Below are 19,132 nucleotides of genomic sequence, written 5' to 3'. Positions count from 1 at the left end.
ACCCCCGGGATTGGTAACACTACAACTTCAAAACATAGTTCTCAAATACCCGCCTTACCTCAAAGTTATGTGGAACGCGTTATGGGAGGTGGTACTAGACTCGGGCAAAGAAGTATGTATTATTACGTAATAATTTAAAAACTTCTTATTGGCTGAAAGCTCACAGAGAAAGGTAGAGGACTAGGCTCCATCTATTGTGAGTTTCTTTTGAAACGTTTGACGTTCGAGTGATGAGATGGTCATTCCTCAATGCTACGATCTAATAATTTCTGGGCTTACATTATCATATGTTTATTCTAAGGTCTAGACACTGTTTCACAATACTTAATACCAACTTACTTAATCAATAGGCAAGGAATGTTGTTTACTCGAAATCTTTGGATAAATTAATTATAAAAAGTTATACGTAAATGGACCAAACGCAAGAACCATTCTGAAACAGCCGGGAAATTTTAACGCCCTCTGCTATGGCTCTACGCACCGTATCAGAATTAACTTACTTGCTTGCTTTCAGTATTAGTTATAACTAAGTTAAAAACACGAAAAGCTCGTAGTTTATAAGCCGTTTTGTCCCTTTCTAATCCAATTCACTTCCAACTTCTGAAGAACGATATTTTCAAAACGTTTCTGAACATTTCGAAATAAGGCTTAGATAGGCCTATGTAATATAATGGCCAAACATTTTCTGTCAATTCTAACATGTCCTTGAAATCAAATAAAAATGAACGGAAAAAAAATGTCCGAGAGGTTGCGTGACCTCGATGTGACCGTCACCTTTACACTTCACTTCCCCACGTATGAGTCAGTTCTGTTCAGTTCAATGTACATTCGAGGACTAGATTCGTTTAGATTCTTACGAAGTATAAAATCAATTGGTTAATATAGTAGAACGCTCCTCCAAGTAACATCGTAGCACCATAAAATTTTAAAACCACGTTTATGATATCTCTTAATGCGTGAATGGAGATCCGTCTAATTACAGCGCAGCCGTCGTACCCGTTCTACACGTACGAATTTGTTGCAAGTTATAATTAACACAAACAGAGTATCGCCTATTTTCACGAACTACGTATCGCCGCCTAGATCATGCGACAAAACTCGAATTGTCCGAAGATGTTGATCTTTTAACGGCGCATCGAACGCAAAACCATTTGACAGTCTTCGAAACGAACTCTTTCAGGACGCGTCGAAACATACGACTGCTGATATTGTATACCAGGAAATTAATCGCGAAATTGGTGTAGAAGAGAATCATGAAGTAAGCCTGAAGAACGACTATTTCTCTGGGAAGAGGCACTAGACTGTCGCTTGACATCTCCAAGATGAATCCGTAGATTCGGATGATGTAACTGGGCAAGTTTAAAGTGATGAAGGTGGTTGAGACCAGCAATAGCATACGAGCTATGTTAACTTGAGTCGCTTGTGGCATGGAACGATCTTGACCATCCGAAGTTGAGGAAAATGCTTTAGATTCAAAATTAAAAACAAACAAGCATAAATTGTGTATCATCTCTTCGAGAGATGTGTACCTGCACAAAGCGGGGTAATTAGTAATTGTAACATGATTCCTCCCAATATCCCTTGACATTTATTATAGCCAATTTACAAAACCGAATCATGCACATACGCCATTTTAAATAGTTCCCTCATCATATATCTATTAGCGCTTAACTACTTGCCAAGACGCATGCGCTTGTGCGTTTTGGTCCAACGTTAGCAATTGAAATCGGTTTACTCTTTTTTATGTTGTGTATTTTGAGGAAAATAACATTTTAAGATGCTTCTCTAAAGCTAGATTCCCACTCGACGGAAAACACGACGGAAACCCGGCAGAAAGGGGTTCGACGGAAAGATCTTTACGCCGAGCCCGACGGATTTACCGTTCAGTCGGGCGTAAGTTGTGTTCTATTTTTTCGGTCGTGTTCGGCGTTACGCCGGTGTCTCAGCCAATGAAATTATCTCACTGACTACGTCATAAATTTAAAGTGCGCACGCATACGCGAGATAGATTTTATAGCCGCCATTTTTTGTGGTTGACCAAGGCTTAGTCTAAACATGCCATCAAGAACGAAAAATGAAACTAATGGAAGTAAAAAGAGATTAGATGTTAATAGGAAAGAATTTAGTGAGGAGGCTAGAAAATATCCCTTCTTGTACGATCGAAGCGACAAGAGGACAAAGATACAAATTCAGAGTGCGAAAGAGATGTTGTGGAAACCACTCAAATCTGTCACGTGACCCAAAAATATCTACCGCCAAACTAAAAATTCAGTCGTAGTGTAAACGGTCTACCGCTGGACGCCGGCGTAAGTTAAAATTTCTACCGTCGGCTGCGTGATTTCCGCCGGGTTTTTTCGGTCGAGTGGAAATCCAGCTTAAGAAATTCTAACCCTTTCATCGACAAACATATAACGTTTTTGGAAGAGCAGTTAGAAAATTTTGACTAAAAGCAATCTTCAAGAATGTAACCTTACAAATTTATATATATATATGAATATGGGTTTTGAGGTTTTGGGGTCACGTTACTTTTAAATAACTGTCCATTTTGCGAAACGGAAAACGTCTTTTTAATGCAACTTATAAAAACAGAAGTCAACAGACCCAAAGTGAATCAATATTAACTTAAACCCAGTCTTGAAGTCAAAATCAATATATATATATATATTTATCATAAGACATGTTCCATATAAGTTTGTCACTGGTTACAAACTGGAGCTTCTCATGAAGTGACATAGGTCATAGATATTCATAAAGCGACTCCTGGTGAGGTGCGGTCAAAGGCTTGGCTTAGCACAGACTAAATAGCAAGATGGACTGCAAAACCGTATGTAGTCAATTCTCGCTTGTTGTTCTCGAACTAGCTCTAAGTCTCTAGCACTACGAAGTATGTCATACTTATTGAACATATCTTATAAACCTATGATATATCGTTGCTCAATTTACCGAAATAAGAATTTCCTTTGAAAATACGAAAATAAAATTATTCCCAATGGATCAGGGTATTAGAGTTTCGTTTAATATTGGTTTATTTTTAACATGTTTTTCTTAAGTTTGTATTTTAAGCAAACTCAGTGAAGCAGAATCTAATATAACGGAATCTAGTAAATGAACTTAATTAAAACAATCCAGAAATCTTATATTATATTTCCACAGATACAAATTAGATTCTTAATACGATTCTCAAATAACTTATTTAAACTTGAAAGAAAATATAGCCATCTCAGGGAGCATTCATAAACTATGTTACCTAAGAATTTCTCCTATTTCCAGTAACACTATTGGATGGTTTTACGAGTGGTTGAGTTCAGTTCCTCCAGGTTAAGCCCTTGGGCCCCTAGCAACTAAGTCTGTTAAAAACATCCTATTCTAAACATTTTACCTTTATGATAAACCCCTTATTAAGCATCGCTTTATTCGCGTTAGATAAGTGGCAATAAGTCGCAAGATGACTTGGTCCAATTGGCTAGCTAGCTTTTTTTTTTAAATTCAGTGTTGTAAAAAAAAATAGAAATTTTTTCAAATTAGAAAAATTATGCAGATTTTTCTTAAGGGTTAGCCCAAAGACATTTATCCGACTTACGCCCGAGAAAAGTGATTAAAATAATGATCGTAAAATATTCCCAAAAGTTACATTCCACAAAATGCACTTAAAATAATTACCAAAGGAATGCGTTTAAATCAAAACATAAGTACATAAGATAAGTTCCATAAGATTAAGAGCTTGTCATGAAGTGACGTAGGTGAAACGTCATGTTCTTGTAAAGCGACTCCTGGTGAGGCGTTGTAAAAAGGCTTAGTAAAAACTAAATAGGAAGATGGACTGCAAAAACGTGTGCAGCCAATTCTCGCTTGTCGTTCTCGAACTAGCTCGCAATAAGTCCCAAGCATTACAAAGTATGGGAAGTATCATACTTATGGAACGTATCTTATAAACTTATGATCAAAATGATAATAAAAATAAAGAATTTTTCATACTTATTTCTGTTTTGGAATGATCGTCTTGGACACTTTCCATACGTCGCTGCGAATAAAAATGACACAACGCTCTGGCAATCATTGAATTCATTCCTATGATCAACATGACTGGTAAGGCTAAGGTGAAACAGGTGTCAACGTAGTTTATAATTGACATTATGCGAATTCTGAAATTTAACAAATGTAGGCATAGACTATCAATAATCACCTACAGGAAATGAACACTAAAGATTTGTTCAATTAACTAATGATTACTGTCTAAGTCAACAATATCGCCTACGGTTCAATATCATAGTCAATTGTGGGACGCATTCACGACACAAAGCGGGCGTATTTGTACATATTTAGGTTAGCGCATACAATGAGCGCTCAAAGACTGATTGAACCGTATGAGCCCTTTGTTCAGAACGAGAATTGGGCCAAACTAATTGTTGCGGTTCAAGTACTGTACCTTCCTCCGAGTTTTCGACAAATTGGGTATCCATTGTTAGCAAAACCAATCAGCCCATATTCGATTTTTACTATTAGCGCAAACATGTTTCCGCTCTCATAACAAGGTACGAAGGTATCGCGGTTAAGGACAGCCCGTTGTATGGATTTAGCCAGTAATCATAGGTACCATGAATACATAGAACCAATAGGAATTATGGTACACAGCCATTTTTGCTCATTTCTACCAGCCAATGAAATCACGTTAGAAAGACGTTAGAATTATGAGGCGTGACCCACAAAACCCGCATAGAAACTAACACTGGATTTATGGGTACACAATGATTCCCATTAACTGTATGTATTCCGATAGATACTTAAGGCTTTATTAAATATACTAGGGAATAGGATAGATGTAATTTTAGAAGTAGGAATGGAGAACAGAGTAATCTGGGCGCGCGTCAAAGTTCCGGACCCCCTTCCACGGGACGGAGGGGTACGAAAGAAGAGGCGGGTCATAGTGACAGAGGTAAAAAGGAATTACGTATTTTTCGCCGTCCCCGTCAGCAACGTCATCAAAAGGTATATTAAGTGAGCCAATAAGATAATTGAAACTTTCTGTTACGTGTTAGAGGGAGGGGCTCTATACTGGGCAATGAGTCTGACTGAAGTAAATACTAACCATTCTCCATTCCTACTCCTAAAGTTAAATCTATCCCTGATGATACGTACTTTTCATCTCCACCCACAATATCGCAAACATTACTGCCGCCGGGTCTCTTGGTGATTCCGACGAACCAGAAGAGATAGGTATTCAAGGCGAAGCTAAACAGAGTAATCCAAGCTACGGCGTACTGAGCTCGTTGGGTGGTAGGGAAGTTCAGTCGCCAAAATGGGTAATTGACAGCTACTAAACGTTCGGCGGTGAAACCCACTATGAGCCAGACGGAACAGCAACTGAATGATGTTGATAAGTAGACAATGATTTGGCACCAACCGTTCCTTGACGTCACCTTAATTTACAAAAAAAATATTAGTCCTTAGTGCAAGCAAAAGCAATTTCCGCTGCAAGAGAAAATAATGAAGAATCCACATGTTTGTTTGAATCATAAGTTTATAAGATATGTTCCTTCCATAAGTATGACACCTCCTATACTTTGTAATGCTATGGACTTACTGAAAGCTAGTTCGAGAAAGATAAGCGAGAATTGACTACAGGCGGTTTCGCAGTCCATCTTCCTATTTAGGATATACTAACCTATCGACAGCACCGCACTAGAATCTATGACGTTTCACCTACGTCACTCCAAACAATTTTTATTTTGAGAAAAATAGTTGCGAGTCATGAGCAGCCGAGTCTCAATTTTTGTCCCAAAGCATTATATTGTCTTCCATTTTCTCTTTTACCCCCAGGGATTATATTTTCTCTTGTTCATAGTAGGCGTTAATCTACACAGACACAGAATGGTAGGTCATCTCAAATTGGTTGACACAAAAGTGTCACATATTCCTTCAACAGCCTATTATATATTAATTATTTTCCACGTGCTTTTGATATAAAGTTTTTTATAACTAGTTAGTTCGTTTCATCAAGGATAATTACAAAGTTTGACGGGATATGCCACCAAAATTATACGTTGAAACACGTTTAGTTTCGTGTTTCAATTAGTGACCAGACAATCAAAAACAGAAAGAAAATTCAGGTAACAAGAGACAGGAGAGAAAAATCTCTACTAAGAGAAAAGAATTTAATTATGGACTGACTAGTCTTTGAGCGTCATGGCTTTACCGAAAATCGATAGGGCTTAAATAACACTTTTAAGTGGGATAAACCAAGCCACATAAAAGCTACAGCATACTATTTAGGAAGTAGTATACCCAAGTATATTTATTTGGACATCAAACTACTTAAAAGAATTAGATTTTCCAGATCGTAATTGAATCAAGAGGTTTTTATTTTTTTATTGTCGGACATTGAAGAGCACTTATGTCCAACAGATGCACCTCGACCTAATGTAGTTCAATCGAATATCGATCAATCCTGAAACCGATTACAATTTAAAGGAGCAGGACAGGACTATAAACGTATGTTTGCTCCTTATATATTTCGGCACCACGTAGGTTGTAATTATGTCAAAACACGCAAGCCGGAAAGTGGTCTAGACACGGGCTATTATCTCAAAGAGATGCTTTTAACATGAAAGGATTTTGCCTTACAATTACTACAATGCTCCATTGATAGTATGAAGGACCTAAACCGCAACCACAAAGAACTTAGTGAGTTTGTATTTCAAAAATTAACAGTACTTCGAAATTTTTAAATTAAAAAGTACTTTTGAAACAGTTAAATTTATACAAAAATAATTTTGATGATATTAAGCATGATATACAGAACTTTCCTGCTAAACAACAACTTATTTTTTTACCCCAAATAAGTAGTAATTAGTTTTTGACTCATTTCTCGGTACTTGTGATCGCAAGCTGATCTATACAACTCACATCTGATTCAAAGGGATCTTTCTTGCTCAGACCACCTCACCATTGACAGGCGAAGCAGTGTTGAACCCGCATTAACAAATGGCAATGCGTTATGCGTAGCATGCGCCATCACGCGTCTACCTATACTTCAATTTATCGCCAAATGTCATGTGATCCTACAAGAGAAATTCGACTGTAATGGTATGGGATTTTTGAGCCGAGGCTTATAGGCTTATGGATTCTTCACTGAATGAAGCCTAAACATCAATTACTCCTCAAAAAACAAAATGGTGCGATTTTTACTATTATACAAGTGTTTGGTTTGGTGATAAACTTCGAAGACCCGCCGCCACACAGTGCTTGTATCAAGCGTTGCTCTAGGCAAATCTAACTCCCTATTCAGTTGCCAGTCAATGATGCTCTAACCAAACCCAGCTCCCTATTGAGTTGCCTGTCCAAGGTTAGTAAGTTTCTAGTAAACCCTTGATTCATTCATTAGAAACTGAAAACCTTAGCGCCTGAGGCATTCCAGGATGGTTAATGCTTTTAAAAGAGCACTTGGCAGTCACTCCTGCCATCAACTTACGTCTATTCCCTTTTTGGAGAGCCAGACGATAAGAAGGCAGCACAAGTAGCCAAAATCGGTAGCGGCTAACGATCCCAAATAGTAGCTCGAAGAGCGTCTCTTGAGATGTGTGAAAAAGAAGGCCACGAATGAGAGGAAGTTTCCCACAAGTCCCAGAGAAATCATCAGGGGAATGTAATAAGTCTCCAAAAACTCCAGTACTCTAAGTGCCTCCAGCAGATTGGGACTCCACTCCAATATCATTCCATACTGAATTCTTGTCTGTCAGAGAGGAAGAAATAAAACAGTGGGGGGGGGGGGAATGGGAAGGAAGAAGTATAGAAAACAAACGGTATTTTAATTAACGAGCACCTTTTATACCACCAGAAGTAAGATAAGGGACTAGAAGTAAAGTGCTCTAGCATTGGTAATAGATCCTGGCAACTAGTGAACAAATTTGAGGATTTTATGCTACTTCCATGACGCCTACACTAGAGAGAAAAAAATTGGCCAAGTTAAAAAAAATTTCCTACCCCCTTCTCCTCAACCTAAAGCCGCGGAACACGGACGCGGGTGCTTGAATCCAGTTCGGCCGTCTACCGTCGCGAGCGTCTCACGTTTTGGAGGGAAAATTCAGAAGCCGCTACCAGAGGGCCAACCGTTAGTGTGTTATCAAGAATATTCACTTTCGCCAAGTGAAGAATTTGGTTAATTCGATACTTCTAGTCCGTTATCTTACTTCTGCCAGTGGTAAAATACACGTTTGAACGAATCAATAAATCTTGGTTAAATCGTGGTTGAATTTAGACAAAACCGTGATATGACTATTGATTTGTCTTTGTTTTCGTACGTTTGAACACTATTTTTAGAAAACAGTCTAAAAATAACGCTCGATTCAGTAGTATTTGGTCTTTCCAAGGACGGGATGTGTTTTAAAATCAATACAACTGTTTTATAGCTTAGTATGAATGAAGACAATAGCTTCGGATTTTAAAAGTTTGGACAACTAATACCTAACTTTCATAGATGAAAACAAAAGGTATACTTCGTCCAAAGTTCCTAGCCTTTGGCTGTAGACGAGTTGAGAATAGGTTTTTGAAGGTCAAATGTTTATTGGAAATACAATAGTACTCTATACTAGCATTCCAAACGTTAATTCTTGGTCCTAGAGCTAGTATCTGCTACTTTAGGATGGCATTCAAGCATGTTCCTTGTGCTACGGTCGTGAGAGGGGTCGACACTATTTTGAGGGGTAAAGGTGGTTTCTCGTATTACACATCACGTGCAAGCTTCAATGAAATATACTTTTTGTTTCACCTATAAACTTTTGTCAATACGTACCACAATAAAAATTTTAATCTTAAGGGTTGCTTAAATTTACGCTGATTTTGAAAATACGTATTTATTTCGTCGAATCAGAAGTAATATAAGAAACCTCCCTACGGGAGGGAAGTATACAAGACGCCATAGGCATAACGTTAAAACACGCGAAACATCCTCGAAACGCCAAATACCATATTCAGACACTATTGCTCATGGACAAGGTACGTAAGATCTTAGTCCTTTGATATGGTCGTTGGAAAGGGAAAGAGGAAAAAGCGGCCTTTAACTAGTGTAGTCTGCTTAGCCGTCTGTCGTAAAGAAATAGAAGATTCATGATTTTGCTAATAAATATTCACATACGGTTATTTTGAAACGAAATTCTAGTTTGTTGTGAAGCCAAGAAGAAGATGAAAATTAGGAATACAAGAACAAAATTTCGATATAGATAATAACACCATTTTAAATTCTATCTATGTATAGTGTTAGTCATATACCTTGGCAAGGTAAGGGTTTAATTCAAATTTTATGCAAAGACCTATGAAAATCCTACAATCGAGTTATTAATGATTGATTATTATCAAAATCTAAAAATGCTGCATGAATTATTTCATTGGAAAAGTTTAAAATTACAATGAGTCTGTGAAATTGACTTAACTTAAGCAGCCGACGCAATCGCGAGATCAGAGAATGTATTCCTACGCTCTACGCGGCGCGGCCCTATTTTTTAAACTTTGTTTATGGCTGTATAAGTGCGCGGGGACATTCGCGGTACGAGGATGTATCGGGAAAAATTCGCCTTTGTATACTTTCCTCCCGAAGGGAGGTTTCTTATATTACTTTTGGTCGAATTGGTTATATTTAACGTACTTCATTTTATAAATGAAAGTCAGCTTATTGCAGACGACAACTGTGAGATTACGATTGGTAAGCCAAGGCCAAACAAAAACGCCATCTGGTGCATTCAGTGCAGAAAATTTTTCTTATTGTCTATTTCCAATATCCTGTTTGATTGCTGCCCCTCCCAATGACACAATTGACGTCACAGCCAAAGTGAACCGAATTTCCATTATGATTGGGGCTTGTTAAAATTCTCATTTCGTTTAAATATTATAAGCTAACAGGGATAGATTTAATTTTAGAAAGAGGAATGGAGAACGGTTAGTATTTACTTCAGTCCGACTCATAGCCCCTCCCTCCACGACGTAGCGAAAAGTTTAAATTTTCTTATTGGCTCACTTAAACTACGTTTTGATAACGTTGCTGACGGGGACGGCGAAAAATACGTAATTCCATTTTTACCTCCGTCGCTATGACCCGCCTCTTCCTTCATACCCCTCCGTCCCGTGGAAGGGTGTCTGGGACTTTGATGCGCGCCCAGATTACTCTGTTCTCCATTCCTACTTCTAAAATTAAATCTATCCCTGAAACTAAGTACTGCACGGAACATTTTTCAGACGTCTCAATTTTATTTTTCTATCGCATTAAGTGAAAAGTTTATAAGATATGCTCCATAAGTATATCACAATGCTACAGACTTACGAAGAGCTAGTTTGAGAACGACGCAAGAATTGACTACACCCGGTTTTGCAGATTGCTGTGCATCTTCCTAATAGGCCTTTGACAGCGCCTCACTAGGCATCGCTTTACGAGAATCTATAACCTACCTCGCTACTTCATGATAAGCTCCAGTTTGTAACCAGTTACAAACTTATGGTGAACATATCTTACGAACTTATGATAAAATCAAAATAAAATTTCGGGAATAGGTAAGTATTATTGATCAGAATTTCTATAAAAGCCTATATTTAGGGCTAAACCTAAATGAAAAAAAAAAACAGGCTTTTCTAAAAGTTTTCATGGAACCTAAGTATTATGCATATTTAAAGCGTCGTTTGTTCGTTTGTACTTTATGCACAATCACTTCGGAATAGAATAGTGACTGTGTACCAAAAACACTTCACTGAAGCACCATTTATGTAGGCATTTCGTCTGGAAAATATTGCACAAACACGTTTTGCGCTGTTTACGAGTCTTTAAAGGATTGATTTTAATGTACTTAACGCTAAGTTCCGATCAATAACACGTACTCATTAAGTGCCTAAATATACGTGCCTTGTTTTAACTACTCAGTGAAAGTAGCTTATTAGATTTTCGTCAGTTGCTAAAGGATTAGGCCTAAACTCAACTTTGCAAATTTCCGTAAATTGGATTAAAATCTCATTTTACATTTTTCTATAATTATGAGCTGAAACAGAAGTGAGATAAGGAACTAGAAGTATCGAGGTAACCAAATTCTTCACTTGGCGAAAGTGAATATTCTTGATAACACACCAACGGTTGGCCCTCTGGTAGCGGTTTCTGAATTTTCCCTCCAAAACGTGAGACGCTCGCGGCGGTAGACGACCGAACTAGATTCAAGCACCCGCGTCCGTGTTCCGCGGCTTTAGGTTTAAGGGAAGGGGGTAGGGAATTTTTTTTCACTAGTGCCAGGATCTATTACCAATGCTAGAGCACTTTACTTCTAGTCACTTATCTTACTTCTGGTTGAAAGGATATTAGACATCCTTTATAAAATAATACATCAGTGTCTTTAGGGGCATTTCTCGATGGAGAATAAACCTTAGATAGGAACCATGATGGCCTACTGTGTTCTCCATCCCTACCTGTAACCCGATTCGATTAAATGGAATAAATTCACAGTAGGCCATGTATGCCTCTATTCCGTTCCCATTTTGGAGGATAGTAACTTGTTGAAATAATCATTTGAAGTATGATTATTTTACTTGTAAAAATTTAAATTATAATCTGACCTCCTTAGTGTTGTTGACAGACTGACTGTCATTAAAGTATTCCATTTCGACGGGTCCGTTAGTGGAATCGTCACGACGTTGCCATTGTCGGCCCATGGTTACGAGTTGGGGACATGAATACTGTTCCGAATAGACGGTGCCATTCTGTGCTAGGTAAATAACCCTAAAACAAACAATATTGCAATTTCCACGTTAAGAAAGTTAAACTTGGAAACATGTTACAACATTAATTAGAATTTCAATATATTTAATCAAAGTTAAGGTTCAACATAGAAATATCTTATCAATCGAAAGTGCTCATGAAATATTAATTTTTTTCAAATTGGAACTGTCTATCTATAAGGTTAGATTAGGTTTTCAAACCCGACAAAAGAATTCTATTGGACGGTACGGAAAAAATCGTAAAGTGGAGGTAGCCCTAACTTGGATTTCTTGCACTTATATTTGGGTGTTCCAAAATAGACAGCCTGGGTGTTCCAAGTTAGGGATGAGGTAATATATTTTAGGGCTGACTGTTCCAAATTAGGGAGGGGTGTTCCATTTTAGGGCTTACTGTTCCAAATTAGGAAGGGGTGTTCCATTTTAGGCCTGACTGTTCCAAATTAGGGAGGGTGTGTTCCATTTGAGGGCTTACTGTTCTAAGCTAGAAAGGGGTTGTTTCGTTTTAGGGCTGATTGTTCCAAGTTAGAGAGGGGGTGTTCCGTTTTAGGGCTTACTGTTCTAAGTTAGAGAGGGGGTGTTCCGTTTCAGGGCTGACTGTTCCAAGTTAGAGAGGGGGTGTTCCGTTTTAGGGCTTACTGTTCTTAGTTAGAAAGGGGTTGTTCCGTTTTAGGGCTGATTGTTCCAATTTAGAGAGGGGTTGTTCCGTTTTAGGGCTGACTGTTCCAAGTTAGAGAGGGGGTGTTCCGTTTCAGGGCTGACTGTTCCAATTTAGAGAGGGGGTGTTCCAATTTAAGGTTGACTGTTCCAAGTTAGAGAGGGGGTGTTCCGTTTTAGGGCTGACTGTTATGGCTTTACTGAAACCACTTTTGATGCAAAGGTATGTGTTGTAGCAGTCTGAAAATGGGTAGAATCGATTGGCAATAGTTCAATCTTAATGCATTGGTCTGTTTGTTTACTTTAGTAAATTATTTGGAAAAGAAACATCAGACTTTCCTAAAAGTGTTCCAAGATAGGGCTACTGAGCACAGTCATCAAACAGAATCCTTCACTTTAACCTCTTCTGCTTCGTAGATTAGTCTAACTACTTAACAGCTAATATTGTAGACAGATAGGCCTAGTTCCAGTTCCAGTTTCAATATTTATTATTTTTACGCCATTTTGAATAAAAAGTAAATTTATTCCTTGCCATTTATTTTAATGTAAACAATCTTCAGAAATACACACAGTAAGAGGCTTTGAAATAATAGAAAACTTAATTAAAATTTCCCTTCACACTAAGATTAAGCTAATTCCCTTTGCGATGAACTTAAACCTTTCTCTCAAAGTATTTCTCCCAAAAGACAAACACAACTGGATTACGTAAATCACAGCCTTAGTCTCTACGATGAAGTAACATTACATTTTCGTCCAACCGAGACAGACTCGTTAAAACTGAGGTACATTGTTTGTTTCAATTATTCGTAAGTTCTCATTCAACATCAACCCACGCGTAAGTCTGATCATAGGTTTATAAGATATGTTCCATAAGTATGACACTTAGTAATGCTATTGACTTATTGAGAGCTAGTTCAAGAACGACGTGAGAAGTTGACTACACGCGGTTTTGCAGTTCATCTTCCTATTCAGTCTGTACTAAGCCTTTGACAGCGTCTCACCAGGTGTCGTTTACGAGAATCTATGGCGTTTCACTTCATGACAAGATCGAAGTAACCAGTGATAAACTTATGAAATTATGGTCTGATAAGCTTCTCATGAATTTTTCGTAATCAGACAATAGGGAAAATGGGTTTTTGTAGGTGGAAAAATTCTAGTGTTAACAACTTATTTTTCTTTTAAAATTTACATGGATGCCAATAAAGTCTTACTTTCCTGTTGATCAACAACCGCTTTTATGAAAGGAGTAAAGAATTACTTTTTCCCGGTGGGAGATTTCCAATTGGAGACTAAAACTATAGTTACCAGAAAACAATTATCAGAACTAAGCCTAATTTGTTTTTGTCTCGACCAAGGCTTACAGTTAATCCACCTGCCCTGTAGGCGTTCTTAGCTCAAGGTTTTTCCCAATTGCTAGGACTGATAAACAAGGCCTAGTTAATTGTTTTTCACCTTCAAATGGCAGCAGATATTAAACCATGGCGGAGGGATACTACAGTAAACGTTACAGAGAAAAAGGTATTATTCACTAAGAATATGAGAATACGTAGGTTGAACAAAGGAATGGTTTTCGTTGAAATAGTTATTTCAAACTAAGGAAACAAAGTTGAAGATGATTAAGTTGAATCAATGTTCCAAAAATAAAAGATTAAAAACTTCAAAAGGTGCACTTTTTAGCAAAGAGATCTATCGAACCGTTGTTTGACGACGACAAGCACAAGAGTGGGAGTTGGCGTAACAAGACGCGTGAGGAAATTCTAGGCTGCGTTCAGTAACACTCATCAGGAAAAACATCGATGTTTGGGGAAATGAAATCGGTGTTCTTTTGACGTCATAATGACGTTGCAGTTGTTGAACGGCACAATTTTGTGTAATCGATGCTTTTCAAAATGGCGACGATATTATGATAACGTTACTGCAGAGGCTTAAATAATAAATCCGAAATATTTACAAAGATATTGTACTTCAATTTATCAATTAAATCAAAATTCTGTCAGAATCCATTTTTTACCGAAATAATATATTGCTTTTTAGTATTATTATCGATAAGGATAATATTTGTCAATTCTACATTATTTTAATTGTCGCGGCGCAAAATGACGAAATTTACGTCATGAATCCGATGCTCATCAAAAAAACCTCCTCTCACAGCCGATTTTTCTGATGGGCATCCGATGAGCATCATGACGTCACGCCCAAAGACGCGAAAAACCGTTCAGTAAGACATCGATGTCATCTTTTAGTCATCGATGTTTTTGATGCCGGTTACTGAACGCAGCCCTAGTTCGGTCAGGGGTAGTAAACGGGGGAATTAATAAAATGCAAGAAGGTTCCATCCCAAGATTTAAATTTTACGTCACTCAGTGACGTCAGTAGAAATGGTTTCAAATTTAAACAGTCGAGCAAGTCTAAAGGCTACTACATTAATCATAAGATATGTTCCATAAGTTTGTCACCGATTTCTGAGAGCTTGTCATGAAGTGACGTAGGTCATAGATTCTCGCAAAGCGACGCCTGGTGAGACGCTGTCAAAGGCTTGGTACAGACTAAATAGAAGGTCGAACTGCAAAACCGAGTGTAGTCAACTCTCGCGGCGTTCTTGAACTAGTCCTCTGTAAGCCTCTAGCATTCCGAAGTATAGGAAGTGTCGTACTTATGGAACATATCTTATAAACTTGTGATCCATGCGCTATTATGTATGACGTCGGGGTAAAATTAAGTCAGGTGATTGAAAACTGGAACATCCGGGATGATTGCAACAAAGACGTTAGATATGACTTCAAACAAAAGACAGGTAATTCTGTAGCCATGTCTAACGTCTTTGGGTTCACATACCGAATGTTCCGTCTTAAGCAGACGTTAATGGGGCCTCCTTTTGAAAAGGGTCAATGCGTTAGAACGGATCTTGTTCATTTTTATTGGTTAGTAAGGTCAGGTACAGAAAACCTAACACTGAAGACCCCCGTTCTCTCCCCCATTCGTTAGTAATAGTCGTAGTCGACTCCTAGCTCTTGTCTCCCTGATTACTTTATCTACTTCTTTATGAAAGGGCTCAGAAAGAAATACTTTTTTCTTCAAAAAAGAGTGGCAGATTGCCAAAGAAATCTGTGAAAGAAAGAAATTGTGGCCAATCTTTTTGTCATTTCAATTAAAAACCGTTATCGTTTTTTTCTCATTTGCGTTATGCTAGAGTGAATGCCCATTCTCTCACATCAAAATAGCGAACCCATACATCTTTCTAGCGGTTTTTACTCGTGCGGGGGAGAATCCCCCCTCGCACGAGTATTGGTCCCGGTTTTTCAAGGTCTCTCTAGCATAGCTTTGGCAATGCATGGCGACAGGAATACCATGTGTTCGGGGGTTTTCATCCCCGTCACTCCGATTTAGAGTTTTTTAAAGTAAACACTTATTGGGTGACTCCACCAGAACGAACTCTAGTCGAAGCCACAAAAAAGGATAAATAGACTCCGCCTCCTCCAAAGCCCGAGATGGTGCCTTGGTTTAAGGAGGTGGCGAGCGGTGCTTTAGGCATGGTGCAGGTGGATAGCTTAATTCTTTAGAAGGAGTTGTCTGCTGCGAGTTCTGCTGTTTATATTTATTAGACTCTCTCACAACTGGAGGTATGGCATCTAGTAAAGAAATTTTCATCTAATGCTCGCTTTTTTAGCCCCTATTGTTTCACTTTTTTATTATCTTACATATCCCGCACGAGTGTCCTTTCTGCTGGGGCAGCTTGTTAGTACCCAATACAGGTTGATTCTGAATGGTCTGTCAAAAATTATAGAGGCGTTCTTTGTGTTTGCCTATTTTATTTCGCTAGACTCAACCACCCAAAATTCAACTTTAATACCTTTATCTTGGATTTATCTAAGCCTCTCCAAGCGAGGTGCAAGCAACCACTTCTTCGTAACACTTGACCGGTAGATTATCATTAATAGTTGTTAATAAAAGCGAAATAATAGTTAATAAAAGCTAGTGTTTTCTTCTAATAAATGCTAATTCCAGTCACTAGAGGGTACACAAAAGAATTATAGGTCTACCGGGGCCTCTTGTTCATTATTATTAATATTATTATTTGTTGTAAGACAGTAATGGAGTATAAAAAGTTTCTCTTAAATAATAGCTAGCAATTAAACTTAAACTAGAGTTTAAATGTAAGAGCTGTTGTGAAGAGAAGCTAAGCAAACAAAATGCTTCATTTACCCCAGGGACTTTAGCATTATATCTCAACTTTCAGCAACTAAACTTCTCATTCTAGAGACAAACATCAGAAATATATAATACTTCTCTTCGAGAGAAGTTTACCACCATACAGCGGGATGGTAATTCATTACTATATGTATTAGCGCTAAAGGCCAAATGGTAGTAATCCCCCTCCACGGATTTTTAAAAGTTTATACTCATTTCTGATAGTAAATGAGGTGGGGAACACGATGCCGTCAAAATTTTTCACCGCAAATGATTTTTTTTTTTTTAAAAAAAAGGGTAGCACATATTACCTATGGTTGTTTTTATATTTGATATTTGGGGCGCATACACTTGTTTAGATTATGTTTGGGATATTTTAGGTTTAGGTTTAGGTTTAGGTTAGGTTTAGGTTAGGTTAGGTTAGGTTAGGTTAGGTTCAGTTTCTATTAGATTTGTCCTTTTCCAAAATATTGCAATTTTCATATAGTATATTGGCATATTTTGAAAAAAAAAAAAAAAAAAAAAAAATTCAAAATCATTTGCGGTGGAAATTTTTAACGGCATCGTTTTCCTCACCTCATTTACTATCAGAAATGAGTACAAACTTTTAAAAATCCGTGGAGGGGGAATACTACTATTTTACCGCGCTAAACTATTTGCTGAGTATTTATTACAACGAACAGTTATAGAATTCACCCTAGCACTTTTCGAACCCCATCTGAAGTTCGGGAGAGCAAACAAAAAGGGTTCCCTCGCCTTGAAAGAATCATGTTACATAACTTGAGCATTAAGAGGATACGGAGTGTCATCCTTCTCCTATTATACCATTCTGGTAACATTAGCTACAAAAAACTCAGTAATTCCTTCACTCTAACATATGAGCTGACTTTATTTTTCCTCTTCAAGAGCCAAGAGGTACATTAAAATTTACTAAGGTACTCAAACATCTTTACAACTAAACCCTTTTCATATGAAAGGTCACCTCCAAGATTACCTTAGTTTAATTGAAAGTTTTCAAATCCTTTAATAACGTCACCTGCGACCCTTTTAACAGTATAGCTATTTTTCATTTGAAAACCGTGTTATTTTAATTAAATTTTTTCTTCAAAGCTTGCCTTGTTCTGTTTGATTAAACACGGTGATTAAAAAGGCTAAAGAAAACTCACTACGCTTTGGCGCAATGTGGCAACGACCACATTAATTAAAGGATAAGTCTAATTTAAAGTGAACTTTTTAAATCCAATTTTATGAAGTTGGTTTTGGATTTTTTTTTGAGAAATACAAATGGACTTTCCTCCTGAACTCCAGGGTTTAGCTTGTCGAAAGCTAGTGGGCGGTATTTATAAGTGCACTTATAAATCCCGCCCACATATGTCTCCTGCCTTCGCCAAGCCAAAACTGTAGTTCCTAAGGAAATTCACCTTGTAGGGGATCCACTGGACCCACGCTTTGCTTCAAGTACAAAGTATAAAGTTTTAAAAAGAGACATGAAACAAGAACTGCCAAGGACGTTGCAATACTTTATAAAACGACCCTAGAAAGGTTTCCCTTATTCTTTTAAACTAAAAATTCAGATGCCTAGATAAAAGCGTTTGGTGCTTAAGGGGTAAAGCATAGCACTCTAAAACTAAATAAAAAAAGGTGCAAGTTGAGTCAAAAGGGTTTACACACGAAAAAGGTCAAGAACAGTTGAGTTCATCGTCCTTAGTCACAATGTACTATCATTGACAAAGATCTAATTATTAAGTGCTATGTTGTTTTACAATTATCGAAACGTTTCTTTCAGCTTTTATGTAAATACTGTTCTTCTACCTTGAAAATGGATTCAAATTAAATTTAAAGTGAATCACCGTTTTCCTAACACCATAAGATTGGATAAAGGATGCGAGTGAGGAAATTGGTTTTCACGCTACAGGATAGGCATCTCCCTATCTCCGATACCAGCGGACGAAGGCAATACCAAAGTATGGTTCAAATATATTTTACGAGTACGCATTTCTTACTTATGCATCATATCCAATATAAAGGTTATATAGATTTATTATGATAAAATAAGTTGCCATATTTCAAATTGGAGCCTCGAATTGTGTCCTCTCTCGACTTCAACTGTTAATTTCAACTAGTTTCGTATCCGGTTAACTTGTCCCAAAATATTAACTTCCGGAAACATTTTTTTACGAGCCTTCCAATCAGATTCCAATTGCCAAAAATGAAACTTTAATCAAAAACCATACTGCAATCAAACACACGCCGCGGTTAAACAAATAAAACGTACAACTTCATAGACGGCTTTCCTGTGGTTATGCCAAGTTATATTCGAGCTTTGGTGGCAAGTAAAAGAATGTTTGCGTTAGCTTCAGAAATATTACAGAGAGATTTAGCCACAGGCGAGAGGAATGTTTGTCCAGATACAAGATGGCTGGCGATTTTTATGGAACTATACTTCCTTTTGAGGTAGAAGAAAAGTCAGAAAACTTTCAGTGACTACCCAAAGGCAAGACCTTCAACATAGATATCAAAAATGAGTAATGCGCCTTTGAATTGATTG

General features: G+C 37.6%; 1 protein-coding gene across 1 annotated transcript; it reads right to left on the bottom strand.

The window, feature by feature from the left end:
- Positions 1-565: 565 nt before the first annotated feature.
- Positions 566-15,928, bottom strand: LOC149616096 (thyrotropin-releasing hormone receptor-like). The gene is made up of 10 exons (XM_089856150.1): positions 15,830-15,928; positions 13,608-13,611; positions 12,502-12,636; positions 12,379-12,459; positions 12,297-12,336; positions 11,581-11,743; positions 7,469-7,729; positions 5,137-5,417; positions 3,976-4,142; positions 566-1,464 (listed from the first exon to the last, which is right to left on the bottom strand). Exons 1-10 carry the CDS (start codon positions 15,926-15,928, stop codon positions 1,085-1,087), a joined length of 1,611 nt encoding a protein of 536 aa, XP_089712276.1. The 3' UTR covers positions 566-1,084.
- Positions 15,929-19,132: the final 3,204 nt, after the last annotated feature.

Source organism: Phalangium opilio, unplaced genomic scaffold, assembly GCF_054372755.1.
Source record: "Phalangium opilio isolate 3A_F unplaced genomic scaffold, DU_Popi_V2 ptg000217l_1, whole genome shotgun sequence".
Classification (NCBI taxonomy): Eukaryota; Metazoa; Arthropoda; class Arachnida; order Opiliones; family Phalangiidae; genus Phalangium; species Phalangium opilio.
Note: the sequence above shows the minus strand (reverse complement) of the source record. Positions and strands in the feature narration are given on the sequence as shown.

Excerpts from the sequence above, each read along its gene's own strand:
- LOC149616096 (XM_089856150.1), bottom strand. The coding sequence starts at position 15,928 with ATGCCTAAAGCACCGCTCGCCACCTCCTTAAACCAAGGCACCATCTCG. Across the intron at positions 12,460-12,501 it reads CCCCTCTCTAAATTGGAACA|TCAGCCCTAAAACGGAACAA; the intron begins GTCAGCCCTGAA and ends AACTTGGAACAG. Across the intron at positions 1,465-3,975 it reads TCATTCCAAAACAGAAATAA|CATTTTCCTCAACTTCGGAT; the intron begins GTATGAAAAATT and ends TTGAATCTAAAG.